This window comes from Manis javanica, chromosome 6 (genome assembly GCF_040802235.1).
Source record: "Manis javanica isolate MJ-LG chromosome 6, MJ_LKY, whole genome shotgun sequence".
In the NCBI taxonomy this organism is placed as follows: Eukaryota; Metazoa; Chordata; class Mammalia; order Pholidota; family Manidae; genus Manis; species Manis javanica.
Window position 1 is genome coordinate 143377355 of NC_133161.1, and position 27879 is coordinate 143405233.

At 51.4% G+C, this 27879-nt stretch overlaps 1 protein-coding gene across 4 annotated transcripts in view; it reads right to left on the bottom strand.

Moving 5' to 3' along the window:
* GRIK4 (glutamate ionotropic receptor kainate type subunit 4) overlaps nucleotides 1–27879 on the bottom strand; it is a 409820-nt gene that overhangs the window by 256919 nt on the left and 125022 nt on the right. For all 4 annotated transcript variants that reach the window (XM_073239594.1, XM_073239593.1, XM_036992846.2 and 1 more), the window contains exons 2-3: nucleotides 17319–17424; nucleotides 12049–12180 (exon numbers count right to left, since the gene is read on the bottom strand). In XM_073239594.1, the coding sequence (XP_073095695.1) occupies nucleotides 12049–12130 (82 nt within the window). In that variant the 5' untranslated portion in view covers nucleotides 12131–12180; nucleotides 17319–17424. The remainder of the gene's footprint in view (nucleotides 1–12048; nucleotides 12181–17318; nucleotides 17425–27879) is intronic.

The following is a 27879-nucleotide window of genomic DNA, read 5'->3' on the forward strand; positions in this document are numbered from 1 at the left end:
CAGAATTAGGTTTGTCATAATGTTGAGCAAATTGTTACTATTTTTATAGTATAATGTGACTAATTTTTTAAAGAAACAAAAGGAAGAGAACTAACTTTATTAAATATTACGAGATGTCACACACCATATGTGGTATTTTACATATCTCCTGTCAATTAATACAATGACCTCCTGTGGAAAACTGTTATCTCCAGTTTCCAGAAGGGATATTGAGTGTGAGAAAGGCTGAGGAATTTGCCTAAAAAGTGCTCACAGCCAGTGAGGAAGATCCACACCCATGAATTTTTAATCTAAGGCCAACTTGTTCCATGATGCCTAGGATACGAACACTTGAATGTGAGCTCCAAGCTGCCCCAGATGAACAGCCTCGTGGTCTCATGGTAAGACAGACACTGACTATAGACCCATAGGGAAGGTCCCCTGACTCAGGCTGCAACCACAGGCTAACAGCAGCCTCCCCAAACAGGGCGGCCCTGCCTGTCCCACCTGCGCTCGGAGATAATTCCTGGGGTAGAAGGTGAAGTTCATTAAACTGAAGGAGAGTTCCAATGGGGGCAATCCAGATACGGTCACTCATTTATACCCTATTCCATCTCCACCAACTCCACTTATTTAACCGCCCTAATTCCTTCAGTATTCAAGGTTTTCCAAGGTGGCTCTAAGGGGAAAATTAGTACTCAACCACCATTTCCAGGTAAAGGTGCCTTTGGGTTCAGAAACCTGCAGAGCTCCAAGGTGTGTGAGAATTCCTTCCTGACGGCTTGAGGAAGGCTCTCCTTTCCCCAGTCTGCTGGCCTGAGACCTCCAGGTGGCCGCCCAGAGGTTTGGGGCCACCCACTGCGATTCTAGTCCACACAGGCTGGTGGCTAGGGCCTCTTTGGAGCAGCTCTAGCAGAGCGTCTTGCCGAGGCCCCTGGGGCTGTGTGCTCCTTTTCTGTCATCTCTGGGAAAATCCCTCTTCTTTCATCTGTGAGCTGAAAGCTCAAAGTCTCACGCTGTTAGATCCCTGCCACTGGGGGAAATTCATGCGCTTTGCCAGCAAAGTGGCACTCTCTCCCTCGCCTATGTCACTCCCCGCTTGAAGGACCATGGGCTGTAAAGCGTGAGAAAAGCACATCTTGGAAGAAGCCACAGAGGTGGTACAACTTAGGGAACCCCTAGCACCCGGCTCCCTAGCACAGGTGTCTTTAGACTCTGGGGCAACCTGCTGTAGGTCTTCAACTGCTCCGGGAGTTGAGAGCAAAGCCCAGCCTGTAAGAGGCCCCAAAGGACAGAGGGACACTCACGTGCTCGTTTTCCAGGGACAGGTAGAGACCTAGTTGGGCTCTCGGTAAGCCCAAGCTGGGGCTTGGTGGGAATGGGTCTGAAGAACCACCTCTGGCCCTAGAGACCAGACCCCAGCCGGCTGGAGCAGGCGTCCGTGGTGGACTGGACTTGGCTGAGGGGAGTGCCTGGAACCACATCCTAATTTGGGAACCATGTCCTAACAGGGTAGGAGAAAAGAGAAAACCCATCTGAAGGAGGAGGGTGACCAGGATGACAAGGGGAATCCCAACGCTGAGAAGGAAGCAAGTGTCCAAGTCACCGATAATGAGCTCTGGAAGGAAGCAGACGCTGGGAGCTACCTTCAGACCCTGGGGGTGCCAGCACAGGAAGTGCACGGGACCCACTCCGTATGCCCCCAGGGACAGGAAGAGCTAGGAGTGTAGGTGGAGGGCACAAGATTTTGGCTCAACCGAAGGAAAACTACTCAATGGTCAGAGGACTCAGAAGTAGAATGGGTTATACTAGGGTCCTTGTGAACCCAAGCACAAGCAGACAGGTTGGGCACAGCACCAGAGAAGTCTGACGGCAGAGACCAAGCCAGCAGATACCCTGGCCAATGCTGGTGGCTTCAGGAAAGAGCTGGAAGCAGGTCCCAGCAGAGAGGCTGGGTCCAGATCAGGGTCCCCAGGCTCTCGGAAGACAGAGACAGACAAGGGCTGACCACCGTCCCAGGGGAGCCAGGGCACAGTCAAAGTGCGGTTTCAAGCTCAATGACAAGACAGAGACTTGCGCGCTGCAGTGGCAATCCAAGTGGGGTGGCTGCGAGTCACTAGTCTGGTGTTTGGATCTGAGGGACAAAGAGCAGCCTGAGTCATTCAACTGCTGGCTTGCGCGTCCTCAGAACGGGGCCTGCTTCAGGACTCCAAGAATGAGAACGTGGGGACGGGGAGCCAGCAGGCTCTGTCCTTGACGAGGAGCGCTCACTAAGAATGCTTTTGTGTCAAGGGAGACCATCATAGTCTCTGCCTCCCAACAGCTTTCACATCTGAAGCTCCTTCGGGACTTCTCTTGGGCCTGCACCACTGATTCATTCATAGGTATTTAGTGAGCCCTTTCTGTGTACCAGGCACTGTTTCTGTGCTGGGGAAACAGCAGAGAACAAAACAAAGGGCTTTTCCAGATAGGAGAACTCAGACAATAAACAGACAGGACAGGTTTGACAGGTGGCGATGAGGGTTACAGAAAAACAAAGCAGAGAAGGAGTAACTTGGGGGGTAAGGGTGAGGGTGGGAGGGTTGTGACCTGAAGGGGAACAGGGTGACCTGCAGGAAGTGAGAGAGTGAAGAGTGAGCCAGGAGGCATCAAGGAGAAGAGTGCCCTAGGCTGAGTGGTCAGCGAGTACAAAGCCCCGAGGTGCACTGCTCGGTGTAGCTGAGAAAGAAGTGAAGAAGCCGGCAGGGCTGGGGGCCTGCGGGGGGAAGCGAGTGGCAGAGTGGCACAAGATGACAACACAAGGTGACAGCACAGTGGGGCGGATCACAGAGGGCCCTAAGGGACACTGGGGGTACTTTTTCTTTCCTCTGACAAGAGATGAGATGAGAGCATTGATGGAGTTGAGCAGGGGGCTGACACGCTCCAACTTACATTCTAAAAGAACCATTTTTGCTGCCGTTTTTGAGAAACAAAAGTGACAGGACCAGAGAGAAGCAGAGCAACTAGAAGGCCAGCTATGCAGTAATCCCGGTGACAGATAATACTGTCTTGGAACATGAAAGGGACAGTGGGATGGTAAGAAGTGGTTAGCCTCTGGATATCCCTGGAAGGCAGAGCAAACAGAATTTGCTGATGGAGAGGATATATGGGGTGTCAGAGAAAGATGGGCTTAGGTATGACTCCACGGGGCCTAAGTCCCAAAAGATGGAGTGGCGTTACCATTTATGAACCGGGGGAGCAGCAGAAGGAGGTGTGGAGGGGAGATCAACGGCAAGTCTGCGGACATGTCAAGTTTGAGATTCCCTTAGCCCTCCAAGTGGGGGTGACCAGCAGGCATATGAGTCGGGAGTTATGGGGGGAGGTCAGAGCTGGAGATGAGGTTAGAGAGCCGTAAGCATATAAAGCCAAGGGACTGAATGAGATTGGGGGTGGGGGTGGGGGTACTGTGGAGAGAGGACCCTGGGCACAGCCACATTCAGAGGCCAGGGAGCTGAGGCGCAGTCAGCAGGGGAGGCCGAGAAGCAGCCAGGGAGGAAGGCAAGAACCAAGGAGTATGACAAGCCCAGAAGGAGGTGTTTCAAAGAAAAGGAAATGAAAGAGGCACAGGGACAGATGATGGATTGAGCCATGTGGGCATGGTTGCCGGGGTGGGGGGGCAGATTCTGATGGGAGGAAGTCCTAATGACAGGAAAAGAGAGGAGAGGAGCTGGACAGCTTGGATGGGCAACTACCCCTTCACTGAAAAGGGACGGAGTAAACGGGGCTCACTGAAGGACGTGGGCCAAAGGGAGGTATTCCCGATGGGAGATCACGCAAATCCATTCACAAGCACCTGGCCCACACTCCAGAGTGGTATGAGAAGCCCAGAACACCATGGGGTGGGGGGGGGAGCAGACACACTTCAGCCTCTCAGGATGCTCTTAGGCCTATGGGACAGATGGAATTCAAAGAAGGTTTTTAAATGTTTGCAAAAACAGGCCAGGTAAGTACCGATGAAGACAGTAGGATGGACGCCCGACTGTGAACACGAACCCCTCTTGCACTCTGAGCAGTCTGGAAGTAAGAGCTTTCCAAACCAAGGAGGGACTCTCGGCTCCTAGAAAGAGATGAATTTAAAGGATTAGAAAAATGGAAGAGACAGCATTTGGTAGAGAGGAGAGGAGAGGATGCTGCAGAGAAGAGATGGGAAAGGCTGAGACGGATGGTGCCGCCGGCCAGTGCTATTCATAATAACAGATACCGCATGCACAGCGCCTCCTGCACGCCTGACCCTGTTCTGGGGCTTTCTGTGCGACAACTTACCTACACAGGGACTACTGTGTATTCCATGAAAAAACAGAAGCGCTAAGAAACCAAGTTCTTGCATAAGTCACACAACTAGTAAAGGCCAGAGCTCAGACTCAAGCTCAGACAGTCTGGTTGGAGCCCATGAGCCTGGCGTCAGCCTCTGCAGGAGGCTGGAGCCTTCCGGAGCTGCCCCACGTCTACCTCTAACACACCTGGCTCGGTGCTTCCCTCGCTCTCCAGACCCCAGTCGGCTTGGAATCGCCAAGTGAGACGATTCTGGGTGAGTCAGGGCAGAGGAGACTAAGAGGGAGACACAAGGACCCGCTTGAGGGCTGCCCATATGGCCACTCACCCCCACTGATGCAGGAATGGGGTGTGAGAATTGCCAAATGGGGCTGAAACTAATGTCTGCTCCTGGGGTGGAGTTTCAGAACAGTGAACCTCTCCTCTGAAGGGGGTCATGCCAATAAGAGACTCTCGACTCCAGACAGTCCCAACGGGGGCCGTGGCGCCTCCTGAATCCAGCTCTGCATGGCTCTCCTTACTGGTGTGGGTCCACACAAGTTGACCCGGCCCCATAACTCAGCTTGATGGGGAGAAACCCAAAAAGACACAGAGGGCTGCCGGGAGGCCCGACAGCTGTCGGCAGCCCCCGCCTGCCGGTGTTCCTCAGCAGCCAAGGCCCAGCCCCCGTCAAGCTAATACAGAACATGTGCGTGCACGTCCACATTCACGAGAGCTCAGGGTGACCACGGTCTTGCCGGCAGCCAAGCCTCGAGGCTGAGTGGGGTGTGCAGGCTCCACGGATGCACACATGCGCATCCCACCCACTCGGGCTCACAGCCACTCAGGCACGCGGCTGAGATCTGGCAGCAGTTCCCACCGCGGCCCACTTCTCTGACTCCTCCGTCAGCAGCCACAGGGAGATGGGACACACCCAGACAGGTCTATGCCACCAAAGTAAAAAGGGTCAGAAGGGCCTCGTGTCTTACCTGACCTACCCAAGCTATTGGGGCCAAGTGGCGTCGTGGCTTAAATTAGGCAGACGGTTGCCTCCACTCTAGTCCTTATTAATGGCTGTTAATGAGGACACAGTAACAATGGAATGTCTCCCCACAAGAGGACAAAAACACGGCAAAGGCTACAGCGCTCTACCTCAGAATCCTGAGTTGAGAGGGGTCTGCGAACTAAAAGGGCCAACCCCCTCATTTGCTGAACCCCCTGTCCAACCTGTGTGGGGCCACCTCCAGCTGTGGGGCCTCACTATCCAAACAGCCCATTCCACCTGATAAACATTGTTCTACGTTGAATCCAAATCTCTCTCCATAATTTCCGCCTTTCCCCCACCCACCCCAAACCACCAAAAAACAAAGTAGAGCTTGTTAATGGCTCACTCCCCATTCCAAGACTTGTGTAAACCGTTTCAGAGCTGGAGAAATGTTTTTGACACTCTGATAAAATACCACCATGGCTGTTCTCTCAAACGGCATGGGTACCTGCCAGGCAGGGCTTCACTCAGTGGGCAGCAGATCCCACCTGGCCATCCTACATGTGGGGGAGCAAAACCAGGCCATTCCAGCGCAAACGACAGGCAGCCACACACCAAATTGACTTGGAATTCAGCTCTGCTACCTAGGACTTTCGGTTCGGGAACAAAGCCCCTTTCCTTCATTCCACTGTCCCTGCCGGTGGGACCTTCCCCGGTTCCCTCCCAGGGATCAGTCATGATATATTTAAGAAACATAGCGTTTGCTGCTATTTGCCTGTTCTCTTTGGCTCAGCCTGATTTCGTAAGGTCCTGGCCATCGGCACACGGGCCCCTGGTGGCTTTCCGTCCTCACCCAGCAAAACAACCCTGCCAACAGGCTTTTCAAGACTCCAGCTCGGCCGTCCTCTGGCTCTGCTTAATGGGCCTCCTTTGCCCCCACTGCAAAAGTCCTCTCTCTGCCCTTTGAGGCTACTACTTGGTCCGTAGGAGCCTGAGTAAGTCACAAACTCTGTGACCCTCAGGCTTCTCTTCCACAACACATGCTTACTTCTACCTGCTGTGCAGCTTGTTGGAGAAACTGAATTAACATGTGTGTGAGAACACGTTCCATGCTGTAAACGACAGCACACGTGTCACCAGGCAACCGGGAGTCGGGAGTCCTGGCACTGCCAAAAGGGGCCTTTGCCAATTCACTTTGTCATACTCACTTTGTCCTATTAATGTCTTATTGCCTCCATTTTTCTTATCTGTAAAATGGAGCATCTAGGCCTAATTCATCCCTCGATTCTCAGCAGAAAAGACTATGGCCTGAGGCTGAAGTTCACAAACCTTTATAACATTTGGATGTTCCAAAACCTTCTGGAAAGGTTCAAAGAGAAGATAAACATCCTGAAAGCATCCTGTGTGGTGCTCCTGGGAGAAGAACTAGCCACAGGTGAAGACGGATAATGGCATGGTGGGCTGAGTGACCCCAGACAGCGCACTGGCCTGGATGCCTAACTGCAGCCAAGCCTCCCTCCTCCCTGCTGAATGTATGGTAGCAGGGGTGAGGCAGGAAGAAAAGGAGAGAGAGCCCTGTGCAGGCACACATGCAGACAGACACATACACACTTTTTTTTTTTGCATAATTACATATCTCCTAATTACATATCTTGTATGCTTATTGTTAAGTACGATTGGTTGGCATTTTTAATCACTGACCAATATCTGAAGGAAGAAAAATTTGAATACTGACTGGTCAGTTCAAGACTGACAACTTGCCATTAAATAACTCATCTAGCAAATATTTTCTTAGCACCTGCTATGGGCCAGGCACTGTGCTAGGCCCTGGAAGACAGATATAATAAGAAAGTTACAGACTCCCTAAGGTGTTCACCAAGGGCAAGAGATCTGCATCTCCGAGATCTTTCTATATTCCCTCTCTAGATGACAGATGAAGGAGAAAGTCATCAATTCCTATTTGTCACTAATGTGAAAGACCAGTTGATTGCCTATATGGGTGACTCTATTTAGGAGAGAGATGAAAAGTTACATGCTAATCAGAATTTCATAAATCAGATCACCACCCCATTTTTTAAGGGGAGGGAGCCTATACTCAAAAAACCCCACAGTGAATCTGCAGCAAGACACAGAATCCACTTGGTATACTCGCATCTGGGTGTGTCAGACATACTTAATATACAGCAGAAGAGGGGAAGAAGCTAGTGGTTTTTTATTCTTCCTTCCTTCTTACCTGCCCAGTTATCTTATTATCTTCACCTTTATAACACCTGAATGTTCTATGTTTAACATCCTCTCTACAGGACTTGGCACTCATTGTCAGAAACCAATGAGGTAAAACATGGCAGTCGTAAAGTGCCTGGGTGTCCTAGTCAGGTGGAGTGCCAAATAAATCCAGGGAAATCCTGCTTCACGTGGGCAAACCTTAAACAAGAAAGGAATTGCTGTGCTACAATAACCTGCTGGTGTGTCTAGTGCCACCCAGGGCTGATCAGGACTCCTGTACCACCAACGAGTAAGCCTCTCAGACCCCCAGGCCTCAGTTCCCCCATCCATCGGATGGACTTGTCTGTGCTCTTAGGAAACTGTTTGGAGGTCAGAGAACCAAAGACCAGCAAGAGAATAAGCTATGAGGCTTCCATCTTTCAATTCCTCTACCAGACAGAACACAGCATTGTTTAATGTGACTGCTGTAAAAATGGGATATCCCAAACATCTCCAGGGGTGCATGAGCTGCGATTAGAGCAAAGCAGGAAAAGATAGCTTTGGAGACAGGGTCGAATTTCGGTATCTGTGTGACCTTAGATGAGGCATTTAAATTCGTGGAGTCTCCATCTCTTCACTTATGACTTCGGATCATTAATTCTGACTGAAGATGACCTGAAGTATGTGAAATATATAACACAGTGCCTGGCAGAGAGTAAGGCCTTTCCAAGTGGGAGTTATTTTGGAGATTGTCATTGTTCAGCACCATATCCAGTGCATGGCACACAGCACTCAATAAATGCTTGTGGAGTGAATTTGTGAATTGAATCACTGTATTTCTGCTACATCAAAACTCGCATTAGAATCTAGTCAGAGTCAGCAGCCTGTTCCTATCCTCTCTTCTAAGTAAGACAGACAGATGGACCTTTTCTCCTCCTGTTTCTCCTTTGTCCTCTACTTCCTCCAAAAAGTCTACCTTTTTAAGCACAGGTAAGACCAGAAGAAAACAATAATACCCAACATGTTCTTGTAAGGGCCATGGATGCAGCTACCCACCATTCACTGAGTATGAGTGGTACTTTCTACCCGAAGCTGGCAGGTGGTCATCTCCTCTGGAGTTCAGAGTCTAGTGGGAAAATGCCATAATAATTGGAACACAACCCAGTAAGCACTAAAATAGGCTCAAGTACAAGGGGAATGGCAGAAAGGTGGGGAAAAGGTGATTTCTCCCTGGGAGGGACAGGATAATACTGGGAAAGGACTTTCCAGAGGAAGAGCTACTAAAGCCAGTGATGGTGGTGACAGAGGAGGAGGATGGGGTCTGGTGGTGGTAGTTTTCCAGGCAGTGAAGACGGAATGGGAGGAAGTGCAAGAACCTAGAGCAAGCCTTCCTGGTATATTTAGGCACCAGGAAGTCATCCAGTGTGGCTGAAATAAGGGGCCAGGGAAGGAGTAACTAGCAGTAGGCTGGAATGCCCAGCATTCATTTCACTGACAAATACTTACTGGGGACCTCGTGTGTTTGGGGCAAGGGTAACCTCTGCTAATGTCCAGAAACAGTAAGGGAGAAAACCGAGAAGACGCCCTGCACACCCTGTCAGAGGTGATTCTGTCTCCCCAGTGGCTAAGGGAGCCCGCTGCCAAGAGAACACGGGCAGAGGCATCAAGGAGATGGGGCTCTCGTGCTGACTGCCACGGGTCTGGCCCCTGCCTGCTGTGCGATCTTGGCCAAATCATTGCTGCCTTTGGGTCTCCTTCCTCATTGGTGAAATGAGCAGGCTGGAAATTGGGCTCCTTAGGCTTCTGCATGGCTTCAAGTCACAGAAGGTGTAGAGATGGGGTGGGGTCTTCCCAGAGCATTTATTAACATGTGGCTCCCACAGTCATCACTCAGAGGACCCGGAGGGACAGAAACAAAATCAAAAGACATTTCCGGAAGATAGATGACTGAAGGGGGCTGACATACGCGTGCGTGTTTGGGGAATTTATGTGGGCAGCCTCACGGTCATAAATAAAATCTCTTTCTCTTACCCAAAACCTCATTCAGGGGGTAAACACTGGCCACGGTAATAGACAATTTGGCTGTATATCCTACCCTCTGCCTCACTTGAATGAAAAACAGCAATCCCAAGGTAAGGTAATGGGCTCAGCCGCCTCTTTACAAACATCCATATTGTCACCAGCAGACAGGAGGAGCTGAGGATGGAGCAGGCAGGGCAATTTATCTCTGAGACTCCTGGTCCCTTCCTGCAGCCTCGCTCCCACAGCCATCTATTCTGAGGCTGGGGAGCTGGGAGTAGCCCCAGAAAAAAAACAAATGTGGGGAGGAACAGCACCCTGCCCCTTCCCGTGAGCCTCCGGTGGCCCCGGGAGCCCCTAACACCATCAGCGCTGGCCCAGCCCATCTGTGTGCAAGGCTGCCTGCTGCTAAACCCGGCTACTTGGGTTTTCTTGACCTACTTCTCTTCCCATGCCTGCCCTACTCCACATTCCCTCTGGAGTCCATGTGATTAGTACCTTTCTATCCATAAGGATCAGGAGACTTTTTGAAAGCTCCTGGCTCCCAGGATAAACAAGGAGACAGGAAAATGGGTCCTGGCGTCCCGGGTTTGATTTCCCTTTTCTTTTCTTCCTCTTTGTGGGCTTAACTCTGTTTCCTGCCTCTGCAGATCAGGCCCCGATTTGACCTTGCCAGCCAGCAGGGCCCCCTGGCATGAACCGAAATTGAAGGGAGCAGAACCCTGACAGAACTGGACAAATAATGCTCAGCACGCGGCTATGGGAGCGTGAGGGGCCCCTTTGAAGCCCTCTGTGGTCAGCGTAGCCGCCAAGAGGGGAATCTGTCAGCTGCACTTTCTGCTTCCTAAGTGTCAGGCGAGCTGAGCTGAGGCAGTGAGGCGCTGCTGATTCTGACTCAATCCCTTTCCGCTTCCCATTAGCAACAAATGGGAATTGATGGGTTACCACTTTATCCATTCATTTAGAGGGAGGGAAAACCTCACAGCAAGCGCAGAATAACTGTAGGCTCCTTATAAATTAAGCATCTTAAGAATATGAACCGTTTTGTATTGCTGTTAAGCAGAATTAAATTATGTTTTGAAGTTTTGGTAGAAATGAATGGAGGAAAGGGAGGGAAAATTTTGTCCTTAATTCCTTTTTTTTTTTTTAAGCATGCAGAATAGTGAGCTGAGGGCAGGGGGAGGGGGAGAACAGAGTCGCCTGTCCCCACTTCTGTTTCCAATCAGCTGCTGCTGCATATGCCTGGAGAAACATGCCCACAGAACAGCTCGGAGGCCTGCCGCTCAGCCTCTGGCCAGTGATGTCCGGCCTAGCCAGGGTCTTAGCTTCTGGGTTGTCTCTGCCCCTTCCAGGCCTCCTGACCATGAGCAGCATGCCAGCGTCTGGGTCTAAGGATGAGTCCTCATCACAACTGAAGGAATTCAGGAGCTTTAAGCCAATTCCCTGGGACTCAGCATCAGGCCGTCTTTGCTCTAAGTCAGCCTCTAACCCTTTCAGGTGTGGGCCTAGGATCTAGGCTCCTGCTTGTTGACAGTATCCACTCTCCCTCTTCCCCATCCCAGTCTGGGAAGAGAGGCCACAGGTGGGGACCTGTCGGGATAACCTGCCTGGGATCTGAGACCCTCTAGGCCTATTACCTGGCCTTACCCTGGGGGTCCAGCTGTTGGACCACCTCCCTGAAACACACAGCCCACCTGCTTGGATTTCTCGCTCACTGCTAGGCCCCATCCATCCGTCCATTCTGACCCACTTCCACCACACACACAGATGCTCCAATCCCCAACACTCTGTGTCAGTCCTGGGCCATCAAATGAACATATGGTGTCTGCTGGACTGGACTGTTTCTGTGTCCCTGTGGCTGGGGCTGGGACCCCTGGACCCAGATCAGCAGTGCCTCAGCCTGCAGTTGGAAGCCTTGCTCAGCCATAGGGAGAAAGAGGCACTTCATTTCCCACACACTCCTAGACCCCGGATGGAGCCAAGCCTCCCTCCAGGCACGGGGTGCTGCTGGGGAGGGGGCAGCACTGCCTGCCCACACTGAGAGCAGGCATCCCCAGCAGCAAGGCAGAGAGAACACAGGACCCTGAAGTGACCTGCCCTCCCTCTCTAGAACCAGGCCAGAGCAAGCAGACACCAGGGTGAGGGCCCAGGCAGCCGGGCCAGGGTCACTGAGCACGGCCCTGGCTTCAGCCAGGAAGCCTTCTTGGACTGATCAGAGGAGAGGAGAGGTGATCTCTTCTCTGATCTCTAGTCCTGGATTTGGAATCCCCATGGCCATTCCCACCCTCCTTCTTTATCTAACATCTGCTCCGTATTGTGCAAGGCTGAGTCAGCCACAAACCGCAACAGGGCCTCATCAGCATCTTTATTTCCATCACACGGGGAGCTGGGCAGGTTGACCAGATCGGAGCCGGGAGCCTGCCAGGTGCCCCAACCACCACCACCCCCAGCCCAGCCACACTGTGGGAGGGCATAGTGCAGAGTCAGCATCCCCTGTGCGCACCTGTGGTGTGGGAGGGGCATCGCCCAGAGCTGGGCTCCCCTCAAGGTGCCATTCGAGCATCACTTACCGATCCTCAGGGAGTGGGGGCTGCAGGCGACCATCATGAGCCACGCCGGAAGCAGCACCAAAGGCGCCAAGAGGCGGGGCATCTTCTATGAATCCTCATGGAGCCCTCTGCTGTTCTGAGCATGACATAACTCTGTGGGAGAGCGGGGGAGCACGTGAGTCTGGTGCCCCTGTGGGTAGCCACCCACCAGCCCAGGGACGCAACTGCCACCCAGGGGGCCTGGTGCAGAAGGCCGCCCATACCTCCATGGGGCTGCTGGTAGGGCCCAGGAGAGCCGTAGGCCTCTGTCCTTCCTCCCTGTGCCCGGGCTCACAGAAGGCTCCAGTTCTAATGCCATCTGCCTGCTCAAATCAGAGCAGGCAAGTGTAACTGTGGCTGAAGGGTTCATAGGGCTCCACTTTTTAAAAATCTCTAACTGGGGAGTAAACCTTCATCTGCTCTTGCAGAACAGGGGCCACAGGCGAGCAGAAGAATGAGTGGGAAGGTCATGTCACTGCCCCAGGGCATGGCAAGTGCTACATGCTGGGGAGCCGTGTGCAGAAGGGGCTGGGTTTGAGTCCACCCCTCCCCTTGCCAGCTGGATGGCCTCCGTGAGGGCCTCTCTCCATCAGTCAATGCAGTTTCCTCACAGGGAAACTGTCAAAACAGCACCTGCCTGGTGGAGGCGAGCTGCAGACGAAGATGATGCAGGGGAGGCTGCCATGCCCAGGGCCAGCTGAAGCAGGGGCTGCACAAACGTCTGTTCTCCCCTGACCCAGATGGGAGAGCTATATTCTCAGCAAATACTGAGGGCAGAAGCTCACACCCCACATCATCAGCTGGTTTCCACATATGCTCCTGCCTCCTGGTAAAAACTAACCCCTCCCCGGGCTTCTTCTGCCAGCCCTTCTCCCTCTAAGGCGGTGGGCCTCTGATGTCAAAGCCAGAAACTTGGAGGGGCTGCCTCCTCCAGGCAGCTCAGGCATTGTCCCCTTCGAGACCTTTCCGATACCCTCAGAACAGTCTGCAGATTGCCAGCTCTGCCCCATCACTGGAGTGAGGTGGGGCTAGTGAGCACCTGAATATGCTAATCCCAGGTCACCCTTAATTGGGAGAACAGTACCTCCCACCCCCTAGGCAGACAGACCAACAGAAAAATGAGCAAAAGTCTAGAACGGACAGTCCACTAACAACTATACCCAAAGGCCTATAAACATCTGAAAAGGTGCTCAGCTCCATTGGCCATCAGCAAAATGCAGTTTTCAACCACAGTAAGATAACACCATACACCCACCAGCATGACTTTAAAAAAAAAGACCATATCAAATGTTGGCAAGGATATGGAGCAACTGGAACTCTCATACAATGTCAGTGGGAGTGGAAATTGATATAACTGTTTTGGAAAACTGGTTTTCACATATTCTGATGACCCAGCAACTCCACAATAGGCATATATCCAATAGAAATGCATGTGTATGCTCACCAAAGATGGATTAGAATGTTCCAGCAGCGCTCTTTGGGTTTCCCCAAACTGGAGACTATCCAGATGTCAGCAGCAAAATGCAGAGATATAGGGTATATTCACACAATGGAATGTTACACGGAGATGAAAATGAATAATCAACAACTGCATGCAACTATATAGATGAATTTGATCAACATACATTTGGGCCAAAGAAACCAGGCACCAAAGAGTATATACAGTCTGATTCTACCTATAAAAAGTGCAAACCCAGACAAAACTATTTGGCACTGTTAGAAGTCCGGCTAGTGGTTACCCTTGGGGATGGATGGATAACAATTAGAAGGGGACAGGTGGGTCTTTTTGGGGTGCTGGTGATGTCCCATTTCTAAGTGCTGGTTACACTAGTGTGTTCAGTTTGTGAAAACTCACTGAGCTGTATACTTATGATTATATTCACTTCTCCTTATGTGTGTTATACTTCAGTAAAATTTTTGTTTAATGACATCCCCACCTCCCTACACACCCTCGGTGTTCCAGCCACATCCAGCACTTTGCAGTTTCCTGCCCACACCTTCTTCCCTGTGCCCAAAGTGGGTACCCCTCCCCAGACCCTGCCACGGCCAGGTCAAGCGCCTCTTCGTGTGCCATCACAGCGGCCTATGGGGGCTCTAAGAGCTGCATCTTTCCCTTTGTTGCTGCTGCATTTATGTGTCCACACCTGGGATCCCCTGAATTTCCTAAGGTCAAGGACTGTTTCCAGTTTATGCTGTGTGCCCAGAGACTACATATACACAGCGAGTGCACAGTACTCATCTGTTCAATGAATGGAAGGCCTAAAGCAGTCACCTGCTATAGGGAGTCAGAAGAAAATAAAGGGCAAAGGGTTGTGCATGGAAGCTTGGCACATCAGGTCCAGAAGTGCTGTCCTTCACTTTGTGGGTGTTGGTACAGGGACAGATGAGAGCAAACGCAGCCTCAAGGGAAGCTGGACATTCTTACTCAGTATGGACAAAACCAACTACTCAATGACTCTCCGTCTCCCCACTAGAATGCAAACTTGATGGAGGAGGGACAGTGGACAGAAACGTTGTTTGTCTCCTCAGGACCCAGAACAGTGCCCAGCATATATTATCGCCTCAATAAATATTTGTTGAATGGATAAAAGAATGAAGTGTCAAAGAGGAAAGAACGGTAAAAATCTGTTTAGGCTACATAAAAGTAATACTAAATATAATCATTTATGTCAAAGGCCTTCCATTTATGCCTGATCAGCATGCTGCACAATAATTATCATGCAGACCGCTAAGTAGGTGTCAGATCAGCCTCTGTAAATTTTATTTGATGACAGAACTGCATTCGGTTCATGCAGGCCCGACTTCCACTGTTCGTGGCCCTGAGGCCTGGCTGGTCCTGGAGATCACATCTAAGGCCAACAGTGAGTGAGGTCTCAGACCTCAGCTCTGTGACCCTGGGCACAGTGATGAGAAATAATCTCCTCCCAAACCTTACAGGAACAAAAAGAACCATCACATTACATGTTTGTAAGGCCCACAGGTTTGCAAAATTCTTTCCACAGTCTTTATCTTGCTTAACACACAGAAGCAGCCCTATTACAGATGAGGAAGCTGAGCCCAAGAAAGCCTGGCTCAGGGTCACACGGCTGTGAGGGGCCCAAGCCAGGGCTGGCAGGTCCCTGGGTCCCCTGGCTCTTCTTATATAGCTTAACTGTTTGCCTGTAAGAGCAGAAGAAATATGAGGTTTTATTTCCATTTTAAAGTTTGGATGAATCTGGTCTTTGGACCTAACTGTGCAGCCTTTATTAATTAAAAATATTTTAATAATTTAAGGATAAAAAAAATTATCCTAGGGATATAACACCAAGACCCTCTTCCCACTGACATTACCCCTGTCTGGGGAGACTCACCTCCACCATGGTTTCTTAGGACCTGCTTGGTATGGTTTTCAATCGGTTTTGCAAGCCCACAACACCTGCACTGCCCCCTGCCCCCTGAAATCTCCGCCCGGACATCACACAGCACTTTAGACCCACCTCGTCACGAAGACAAGGGAGCCTCTCCCCTGCACCCTGCCTGCTTCTCCTCCTATCTTTTCTTCTACACCTTCCACAATCCACTAGTTACCCAAGCCCAAAAGCTGAGTCACCCAAGATTCTCCTCCCTCACAGCCCCACATCTCACCAGTCACCAAGTCCTGGCAGCCGTGCCCCCTAAACACCATGACTTTCTCTCATTGCCACAGACCGTCCCTGGTCCGGGTGTTTGTCAGCAAAAACACTGGAGCCTCTGCAAGAGCAGCCTTCTCGGTTCCCCTCCCTCTGGTCCTTCCCTCTCCAGCTGGGTCTCTGCTCAGCCGCCAGGAGCTCTTACCAAAATGCAAATGTGATAATGACACCTCAGCCAGCCTCCCAGTCTCCCAGCTCCCCAGTACATTGGGGGACCGAGGGCCAATCCTCACATAACCATTCAGGACCTGACTCCTGTTTCCCATCCCTACCACGCACCCCAGTGCACCTGACATTCCAGCAGAGCGAAACGCCCGGCTTCCCCTGACACACCACCCGCATGTGGGTCCCCGTGGTGTGCAGTCTCATCCCCAATGGCCTGGACACAGCTCTTTCCAGGCTTGCTGCAATCCCTCCCCTCTGAGGCTCTGAGATCCCTTCCCCACGTGCTACCAGCACACCTGGGACATTCCTCACTAGGGCATCCTGCTTACAACGCTGTGGTCTGTTTCCCCACGGATCTGTCTCATCGGAGACTGTGGCAAGCTCCAAGGCACTATCTGGCACACAGTAGGTATGCTAGTAACACTGGCTGAACAAATAAATGAACAGGTGATATCAAAAAGGTACTTCCTGAGTTTATACCAATATCAAATTCCCTGTGTGACCTGTACATGGTGTATATTTGCTGTGGTTAAAACAACCAACCTAAGCAGACCTAATGGTGTAGATCTGGGCAAAAGGTACTCATAGCATGAAGAGGGAATATATGCTGACAAGAGAGGATTGCAAACATTTCCTGCTCTTTCCTTCTGTGCTTGGGGCGTGGGCTGCCAGTCACAGTTAAGAACACGGGCTTGAGTCCTGTGCTGCCATTTACTAGCTGTCTACCTTGAGCAAATTAGTTTAGCTTCTCAAAACCTTTATTTCCTTATTTGCAACATGGGGATGACGAAAGTACCCTCTTGAAATTGCTATGAGGAGTAAATGATAAGATGCTTGCCCTGTGCCACTCACAGTAAGCCCTCGATAAATATTAACCACTCGTTACCACTGTACCAGCCCTATTAGATGGTATTACATGCCCATTTCACAGACGTTGAAGCTGAGGCTCAGAGAGGCTCAGCAATTTATCCAATCTGCTGCAAGCTGCATGATCATGCACTTTGGAACCCCAGTAGTGCTAGGGCTCAAATTCAAGAGCATCTCCTCATATGCAATCACAAATCCCATGCCCCTTCTTTGCCTGGAGTTCAATGTGGAAGCACTTGTAGAATTTAAGTCCAAAGCAGGTACCCAGGAATGGCTTCTGATTTCTGAGGGTTGCTGGCAGTCCCCGCCTAAACAGAGCTGGCCTCAATCCTGCACTTTAAGTACTCTGAAGAGACATAGTCTAAAAACAGAACCCTCCCATGCAGTTGAGGACACTGTTGTACACATGGTCAGGTAGTCAGCAGAGCAGAGTTAGGGTCCCACCTGGACTGAAGCCAGGCCGGATGGGCCCTGGACCTTATTAAGGGAATAGCTTAGAGCAGCCACTCCCCTCCAAGCCCATTTCAAAATTAAGGGAATGTCAATGCCTACCTCACAGGGTGATGAGCACCAGGAGAGCAGGGAACACGTCGGGATTTTCCACTGGTGTCCCCAGTGCCTAGCACAGGCTGGCACATAGTAGGCACTCAAAAAATATCTGTTGAAATAATGAAAGAATCCAATCAGATAATGTGTGTGGGATAGGCTCCATCAGCATGAAGTATTTACCATGACTTATATTCATAGCCCTTGTCCACAAGGAATTTACAATCCAGGCCTAATTTCTCCACCTGTACAACCATGCCCCTGAGCCCCCAGCCCTCCCTGTCCACAGGGGTAGGCAGCACCTGGTGGCATGCTGCCCCATGAGTGCTTGCGAGACACGCAGTGGAACAAAGGACTGGAAGTCGAGGCTTCCACAGTCTCCCCTCTGTTTTACCATTTACCTGCCTGGGATTTTTCCTCCCCCACATTGCAAAAATCAAACGTCCCTGCTTTTTCCAGAAGGGGAATCTAATTTCCATTTTTTCAGAATCTCAAGACTGGCCAGCTTCCTTAAGCTAGCAGATGTCTAATCTTCTAATGTCTCTAGGCATCTCCAACCCTTCTTCTGTATTTTGAACACAAAGTCCATGAGGGCAGGGCCATCTCCCTCTTACTGTCACTCATCCAGTTCCTGGGATAGTACCTGGTGCGATGCATCTACGAGGAAACACTGTTCGACCGTATGAAGGAATGAACATGGTTATTTACCTTTGTGCTTATTCACACCCTCTCTCCATAACCAGACTGTAAGCCCTGGGGGCAGGGGAACATCCCTTTCAGGCATGTATCTCCCTGACACACTTGCTATGGTGCCTGTACTAAGTGAAAGCTCAATAAACGTTTGTTGATTCCCTACCAGCACCAGTTAATACGCACAGACAGGAAGAGCCTGCAGACAGTTCGGTGTTCAGGCGGAAAACACACTGTCTGGACGCCCTGGCCCAGGGTGCTGAATGACCTCTTCTCTCCTGATTTGTCAGCAGCCCCTCTGCTGGCCTCTCTCATCCTCAAAGGGCTATTACACCATTAATCATGATTTTCTGGGGTGAGTCAGAGGGAAGGCTGACAGTCACCAGTCGGTGTTTGGTGGCAGGGAAGACAGAGGAAATCAGAGAGGCAGCCAGATTAATTATAGGTTTTCTCTCGGCTGTGGGCAACAAGATCTTGATTACTCCTCAAGACAAATGGATGCGGGCTGCTCTGCTGTTCCGCCCCCCTGGCTGGGAAGAACTCCCACGGCAGCCAGCAGCCTAGAGAGTGTGCAGGGGGGCGGGGGGGCCAGGGCAGGGGAGCAGGGCCATCCCAGCCCTGTGAGCTCCCTGAGGGAGAAGCCGCCTTCATGACCTGCACAGTTGGGCAACATGTGTGAATATCCTATCTCCCTGGCAGCAAATAGTGCGATGCCAGGATGAGGTTCTGTCCTGGCAGGCAGGGACGTGGGTGTTCACTGGTTCTGGGAATCAACCCTCTGAGCCCCAGTTCCCCTTCTATACGATGAGGGATCACAGCTAGATGATCCCTAAGGTTCTCTGACGCTCTGAAATTCTGCCATTCCAGGAGATACCATATTCACTGAGTATTTACTTACTCTGTACAAAGTGCTATTTCGGATTCACTGCTCCCCAAAAGAGCCCCGTGAGACAGATAATCTCCTTTGCTCCCCACCCCCTGCAGATAGAACCCAAAGGTAGACAGGTTAAGGGAGACTTGCCCAGTCACTCAGCTTGGCTCCAGGGCCAACACGGGGAGCAGGCCATCAGCTCCCGGCCCCCGTTCTTACCGCTTCTCTCTACACATGCCTTATCTACCCCAGAACCCAGCACATAGCTGGCACTCGAGGAAATGCTGGCGTGTGATTACAATGACCATCACAACATTGAAGAAGACAAGTTAAATGTAAGGGGTCTGGGGCCCATCTGCACATTTGCCAAGTCAGGGAGGTGAGCAACAGAGGGATCAGTCTGGAAGTGTCCTCTGGCAAAGGGCCCTCCACCTCAGGATTCACCACCAGGAGATGCTCCCAGGAGTCTGTGATGAGCTGCACTATGGTGGGATTGCCAAGGGGGCTTGGCATTGGCCTGGGAGGTGGGACTCAGCAGGATGAACCGTAGAGCAGAGGCTGGTCCAGCCCAGCTGTTCCCAGTTCTCAGTCACTAATGAGCAAGACGTGAGGAATCCTCTCCAAACCACTTTCCGTGTAGACTTCACTCTGAAACCCTTAATCCACCTCTAAACAATACCCCATCTGGGGACCGGATAGACATCCCTGGCTTCCGTGTGTCCTTGGAGAGCTTCATTTTCACGATAGCAGACCATGGACGATGATACTGCCCTTGAAAGTTTGCAAGAGGTTTAAGCTGCAATGCAAGTAGAAAACTTTCTAGTAAATTAGGAGCTTCCTTTCTACCACCATTCAAGGCTGCCACTGGCTCTTGCACATGCACCCAGGACCACATCCACATCTTCTTCTCCCACGCTGCTTGCTAATATTAATCCATAGCCCTCTCACCTCCAAAATGCTACTCCAAATCAACCCATTCCAGAGGCTTTTCCTGAAGAAGTCAGTTTCCTCCCTCACTCAGACTCAGTCTGGCCTAGGAGAAAAGTCAGGGCTTGGAGGTGGAGAGCTGTGTGACTTTAGCCCCATCTCTTAACCTCTCAGGGCTTCCATTTCCTTTTCTGTAAAATGGGGAAATTCCACTCCCACCTTCTACCCTACAGGGTTGCTAGGAGGATCAGATGAGATCGTGGTGCAGCATTACTGCGCAGATAAGTGAGGTGCTTTCTAAGCAAAATGGTTTATGTCGTTCCCTTACCTTAGACTGACCAAAGCATATAAATGTGCCTGTATTATCTCTATATGATTAATATTCATTCATTCAACAAATATTTCTTTTGAGCGTCTGCTGGCAGGCAGTGTCCAGTCTCTGAGATACAGTCCCTGCCTTTGTGGAACCTGCAGTCAACGGGGATGATACTAATTCCATACCCAGGTAGCAAAAAACTGTAACTACAGACAGTGAAGGGCAAGTATAGGCTGTTGGGGAGTGTGTGGCAGGGGGACCTCATGTGGCAGGAAGGGAAGGCTTCCCTGAGGACAAAATGTGTGACTTGCATTATCCAGGTCTTTAAAAGGAGGCAGGGTGAGCAGGAACAAAGAGATCCCAGACAGAAGGGATGACATCGAGGAGACCCACAGGCCTCTGGTCGGATGAAGCACAGAGATTTCCATAAATGGCAGGGAGTCCAGGAGGCTGGATAGCCGAAGTGTCTTCTCTGTATCTCTCTTCTGTGTTTATGTGCTGTCTCCTTCATTAGTTGTCCACCCTCCGTCCCTGCCTTATCCAGGTCTGTGATAAGGCTGTGCATCTAAAACCATTACCTACATGACAGTGGGGGCACTGGACCCAGCGCCCTTCACAGACAAGGTGAGGAGACCACAGATTCCAAATCTCCTTTCCAGCAATCTCCCTCCTCTCCTTGCCAAGGGGGCTTAAAGGCGAGAAAATGGAGTATATCTCTAGTCTCAGTGAGCCAGGGGAGGTGGTAAGAGGACCACAGGCAGATGTGAGGGACAAGACTGGCTCTGGATGGTGAAAAACGTCCCTGGCATTTATCTGAGCCACCAGGCTGGGTCTCCTGGGGGAGACAAGCTCCTAGCAGAGACCACATGAGCTGAGGCTTTGAAATAAAATGCGGCAGTTTGGAAAACATTTGGAGCAGAGAGACCTTGCAGGAGTGTCCACCAAGGAATAGCGAGTGAACAGGGGAGGACAAACGTAGAGAAAAACTGCTTTTAAGGGCGGCATTTTAATTATCACCAGATAAACACAGCCCTCCCTCTTCTGCTCGGATCTTCCAGGTATTTGGGACAAAAGCTTGTCGGTGCCTTGAAGAGAGGTTGTTTGCATTGCAACCTTCCATAGAGACGTGGAAGGAGACAGGCTGCCTAGGCTGGACACGGGAAGGGTGGGGCTGGGTGGGCACTGGGTGGTGGGAGAGGGGGGATGCATCAGTATTTAACCTTGGGAGCCAGAGATGGGCTACGACAGGCATGCAGATGATGGTACACGATCCCGGGCTCCAATGGGGTCAAGGCCAGAGGAAAGAGCTCTGATATCAGCGATAAAGAGAAAGTCCTAACCTGAGAGTGTCGGGTCACAGACACGGAGCCATCCTTTGGCCCAGCAACATCACGCCGAGGCGGAGACCCTGCTGTACCTGTCGTGTCCACGGCCACGTCACGTACACATCAGCCTTTACCGTGTCTCACGCACCATTGTCAGAAAGTAAGGCCCTATCTTTTTCCTCAGTCCTGGCCAGAGCAGGGTAGGAAGCAGCCACCCCGGGCACACGCATTCCCTGGAGATGCCTGGAACCAGGTTCCCCCAGGTATGGGGGAGAGGTGCGGGTAGGAAGGATAGGACAGCTAGATACTGCAAAATAAAGGTCCTTAACAAAACGGTGGTGTCCCTTTCAAAATGCGAAGCAATGGGCTTACTCTACTGGTACCATCCAAGCCCCACACAGTCTGAGAACTGCCTAAGGGAACACGCGGGCGCCTTCCGCCCCTTCTCCGCCACCAGCTCCAGAGGCACTCATGACCACCCGCTTAGGGAGGGCCTGGCACCAGGCTCTGCGAGAGGCAGCGACTGGTAGCTGGCTGCTGGCCAGATGCCCTGGAAAGGGCGTTCTAGGACCACACTCCGGGGGCAGAATGCTTTTCATTCTAAAGTGTTCTTGGTCTGCATTTTAAACTAAGAAGTTGGATTGCTTTGTCAATTAAAAAGAAACCTAGTTAATAATTTAAAAAACAATAAAAATCCCAACTTTCTCCAAGAAGTAGGCATGTTACCTGAGCCTGGGTCCCCCTCCTCTGTACAGCGAGACTAAGAGCACCTCAGGTTCAAGTGCTCAGTGAATGCCGGGCCTGCCCGGGTTCTTGGCAGCCTCTCTGGACCACTCGTCACTGGCCCAGGTGCTCTTGGCTGCCAGGAAGGAGACCATGAGCTGAGCCGCTGGAGCCGGCCCTGGGATGTGCTCCGAGAGGGCACACCTGCTCCCAGCCAGTCTACAGCTGCACCCCCAAGTCCACCTGCAGCCACACTGCTCACCTGGATCCCAGGCCCCGCCCCGTGTGGGAGGAGGTGACGGGGGGACTGCTATGGTCAGCCAGTCTTTGGGGGTCAGGGATGCAGAGGTCGCCCTCTCCCGGGGCTGCCCTGGGCCTCGATACTCAGCTCTTCCTTGCCCAGCCTGCCAAAGTCCATCCCCCTTCCTCTGCCGTGGCCTGGAGATGCCACAGAAACCACGGGCACAGCCGGGCAAGTCTGCGCATTGGACGGCCAGGGGCTGAAGCCTTACACCTCCCCTTGCAGTCTCAGGGCAACCTTGAAGAAATCCCTGACTTCCTTAACTAAGTAAGGGGGCTGTCCCTGCGTTTAATACCCCCCGACACAGGGACTGTGGTGAGGGGGACACCCAACCGTGAGAGCCCAGCTCCCGCTGACAGAAGGGCAGAGAAAGGCTGTGAGCTGTGCCTCTGCCAACAGGGTGGCCACGTGGGCAGGGCCCGGGCACACCTCCCAGATCCCAGCAACAAGGCAGCATTGCATCAGTACCCCCACACCCTCTGGGCCACCCCAGCAATGTGCTTGGCAACGACATGCTGTCGGAACTCAGCTGTGCCGGCTGCCCTCACAGAGCTTACTGGAAAAGTACAATGTCCTTGTATGAAAAACAAAAGTCAAGCCACCCACTCGGGAACTCATGGTGCAGGACGGCAACAAGGCAGCTCTCACAAGGCAGGGCAGCCTGACCACCACACGAGGAAGAAGTGCTGGGAAGACAGAGACAGAAGGCCTCCCTGGGCCTGGGCTGTCGGAGCAAGATTCTTGGATGCCGTGGCCACCTGCTGGGCCCTGAGGGGTGTACTGTACAGGAAGGGGGACCTCCCAGGCAGGCCCTGGGAAAAGTTAGAGGTGCCCAAGGACAGGGACTAAACCAACTCGGCAGGAGCATATGGTGTCTAAGTGTTGGGGCGAGATTCTAGAAGGCCTCAAGTGCCAAGGTTAAGGAGCTTGGACTTTATCCTTCAGGCAGTACAGAGCCATTGGAAGTTCTGGGCAAGGGACGGCCAGGACCGGGCTGCGACTTACGGAAATGGAGGAGTCCAAGGTGCACCAGATGCCTGGACAGCAGAGAGGCCAGTCGGTGGGCACTCGGCCATGCGTGAGTGGCTGTGAACGTGGCGGGAAGCCATCCCTGAAGGGAGCTGACCCCGCGCTGCCTGGACAGTAGGGTCCTGGATTTTCCCACAAACTGGAAAAGAAAGTTGCTGAGCAGCCGAGCACTGGGCAGGAGCATATGCCTCACTGACCTCCAAGGAAAGCAGAGCCCCAGGGCCAGGCGCAGCAGGACATGGGGTATCCAATCACTGCCGGGCCCGGATCGGGCCCAGCCTGTACGCTGGGCTCTAACGGGAAGGACTTGCAGAAGAATCTGGACTTGGAGTCACAAGGCCTGAGCTTGGCCACTGTTCCCTGTGAGGCGGTGGTGAGGTCAGGCCCCCAAATCCTCCTGCCCCCTAATTTCCCATAAAGTGGGTGCCAGAGCTACATACCCTGTCTTCTTCATAGGATTGTTCAAAGATCAAGGGGATGTTCTATGGCCAAAAAGGTTTTAACAGCACAAAGTCAGAAAACCAGGAAGGTTTTTGCCTAAGTTGAATCTCTGTGGTTCATTCTTACTTCCTCCGCCCCCAACGTTTCACTCCCTATTATTCTAGAACACATGTCTGACTCCCCATCTCTCAAATTTATTGAACAGATGAATGATTTATCTTTAGTTTTCTATAAAATACCTGGGATAATGTTTCTACCTAGCTGGAGCTCAATAGAGATATGATTGATTAATAAAAGTGAACCTGTAGAGGATGTTTTAATGCTAGGCATGCTTCCCTCCCCCATTCGGTGACTCATCTTACTACCAATGCTGGCAAAAAAAATAACTAGGATGGTACGTTGGAGATCCCTCTCTTCCCCCACCTCCATTCACAAGTCACATAACGGGTTCTGGAGGGAGGTGGCACACACTTGGCATCTGCTTTAGACAGAGCCCTCTGAACCTGGGCTCTGCTTCTTACTGGCAATGCCCCTGGGCAAATGATTAACCTCCCCAAACCTCAGTTTCCTCATCCACAAAATGGAGAAAATGTTAGTATTCCTAAGGTTGCTTTAAAAAATAAGCTGTGCTCTCAGCAGTGTGTGGCCTGCAAATAGACAGTGTGTAATGCCTGCACTGTTACCGAGATAACTGAGAGCTGTTGTGATTACTGCTACTATTGTCCAGAGCCAAATCGCCATGATCTGGGGGGACTGGTGTTTGAGTGCAGATTTCCTATCAGCATGCATGATTCTGAGGGCTCTGTGACCAAGAGATTAAGCTTCTCATTGTTTTCAGTTGGAGAACACAAATCAGGATGAGCTTTGAGATGCCGGGACCGGAAAGCCAGCCTAACATTCTGCGGTGGAGTGGCATCTAGGGCTGGGGGCACTGAGTGGATCAGTGGGCCTTTGGTGCAAACCCAGCGTTAATGGTGCAAGTGAATTACAAACAAGGCCCACCTGCTGTGCTCAGCAACAAACCCAGGCAGGAGGGTAATTGCCTGGAACTTGAGCACAGGGGGACCCAGCAGGCAGGGAGCAGATTAAACATGGAAAGGAGCAACTTCCCCAACATTTTTCTCCTCCACTCCAGCCCACAGAGCAGCCAGCAGGAAAGGAGACAGGAATGCAGGCACCATGATGGGGAAGGCTCCAGAAACGCAAAGGCAAGGCTCTTCCCGATGACCCCAGCTGGTGGCCCAGTGTAGCACCTGCACACAGCACCCTGCAGATCTGAGAGGGAGGGGAGAACATCGGGGGCAGCTCCATGCAGCGTGGCATTGCTACGTGAGCCTGGATACCAAGGGTGGCCGGCATCGCAGTGGGCCTGGCCAGGTGCTCCACCCCATAGGAAGGCAGCCTCCTTGCTAAGCCCCCCACACAGGAGTGATCAGGTTAGATAATGTGCTCACCAAAGTTGAAACAGGTCTTGGTAACATGAAGACCATTCATTCATTCATTTGTCCATCCACACACTCATTGCATTCATTCACTAGGCATCAGTTGCAAATGGGAAAAAAGCTAATAAGACACAAGACACTCTTTCAAGAGGAGACAAGTACAGATATCAGCCACCAGGCACAGGCTGGGAAGTGCAATCACCCAGTCAAGGCCCCATGGCAATGCTGGTACTCAGCAGGGAGCCCTCAGTGCTGCCAGGCACTCAAGGCAACTTTGTGGAAAGAGCCCTGTGTGCCGGTCTTGAGGGTTGGAGACATACACACATACAGACGTATCCTATGTACCATAAATGGTTACATACTCATATACCCTCCAGTTTTAGGCAGGGTTCTCGTATCTGCACCAAGTTCTTAACACGTTCCAAGACCAAAAGGAAGAGGACAAACTCAGGTACACAACAGAAAGCAATCCTTGTCTTTGACCATCTTCACTGTCCACTGCGAGCAAGAAAAGGTACCCCCTTCACCTTCTCCCCTTCTACTGGCAAGGTTAGCTGGTGCCCTGAGAAATGACTTTATAGCAGGGACGTTCCTTCTGGCCTGCCTGCAAGAACAGCCTTCCTCTGTCTGCTCCTGACTGTGAAGAGGGGCAGTGATGCAGTGACGTTTCAGGAAGTCATCAGAGTGGCAGGCACAGGCACTAGCTCCAAAAGGCTGGCTTCTAACCCCAGCTCCCTCTTTAACTAGCAGTGACCAAGACATCAACCTCTGGGCCTCCGCCGCCTCATCGACAAAATAGTGATAGTAACAGTACCTACCTCATAGGACTGTTGGCAGTGTTAAGAAAGAAATGCATATACGGTGTAGTGCCGTGCATATAGTTAAGTCCTCAATAAGAACATTCTGAATATAATTCACAATGGTACTACGTTCCTGCTACCTGGAAGCAAACAGCTCTCCTGATTCTGATTCACACCTAATTTGATCAACAATGAGTATTTTCATCAGCACTGTTTCATTTATTCAACGAGGACTTACTAAGCGCCTAATGTGTGGGAGGCATAAGGTCTTACACAAAAATTCAGTGTCCTTGCCCTTGAAGCGTTTATGAAAAATAAAAAGCTTCCCTGTGTCCTGCAGAACCATATACAAGCATACACCATACATACATATTTGCACACACATGCAAGTGCCCACTCGTATGTACACAGGGCCTTTGCCCCTGGAAATTTATCATCTATGTTTAAAGTACTATTATCTACACTGTTTAACTTAATATAATTAAAGTCTGGGCAGTAGGCAGCATAGGAATGACTGACTATACTCTGTTTTCTATATTCTCTAATGCTCAGAGAAAATAAATGTTTTGCCCAAAGACCAGGGGAAGGGTGAACCGGAACCAACATTACAGGCGCCCGCTCCGCACCATGCACGTGCAGGTGAGTTCACCGCGCCCACATGGTCACTTCATCATGTGACCCTGCAACCCCGTGAGGCCAGTCGGAGTCCTCCCGCAAAGACGAAGAATCAGAAACTCAGCAAGGGTAATTTGCCAAGGATCACAGAGCTAATAAGCATTAGCCAGGATATAAAGAGTTTTGTCTGACTCAGACCCTCCAGCTTCTCCCATAGGACCACGGCAGATTTAAGTGGCACCATTCCGACAAACCACAGGCCATTTGGCTGCAGACCCAGCAGCTGGATTCTAACTCCAGCAAATTCTGGTGGCAGGCCCGCTGTGCAGGGGGCAAGGTGCTCTGAGAAGGTACCACAGGGTCCTCATGGTTCCTCCTGCACCCCTGCGTGGTCCTGCCTTGCCTAGAACATTCTTCCCTCTCATTAGATCTGGCATACACCCTCCCCTTGTTCCAGGCCTTGCCTCGAATCTCGAAGTCTCAGGAGGCCCTGCTCCTTTCCCCTCCTTTTCCTTTCTTCCCATCGCACTTGTCACCCCCTAGCTTATTATATCATTTACTTCTTTATTATGGTTTTATTTGTATGGGTTGCCCCTACACATGCTTGCTAAAAGAACAGGGATTTTTGTCTAGTTTGTTCTCCCTGTGCCCCAAGCACCCAGCACAATGGCCACCATAAGGAAAATGCTCAGTAGAAGTGCTGAATAAGGAGGAGATACAGTGAAAAGTGGGTATTACAGATGAAACACTGTGCTGACCGACGCCAGCTGCCCACTGGGGCGGGGCTGTGGCCGCCAGGACTTGCCCATTTCTGCTGGGGATGGGCGGCCTCAAGAGCGTGGAGATGGGACGCCTTCCTATTGATTGCTGTGACAATTCAGAGACAGGCAGCGTTAGAAGCCTCATATTTACAACATTCTGACAGCAAGCAAGATGAGGTGAGGCATATGAGAGTTTCAAGGTGTTCTTGAACCAGACATAAGGAGAGCCCACGGCCACCACGGGCCTCAGCTAAGCCCAGAGGCAGGCAGGAAGCCCAGCTCTGGTCAACAGCACGTCCTGTGGGGACAAGAGCACAGTGAAGGAG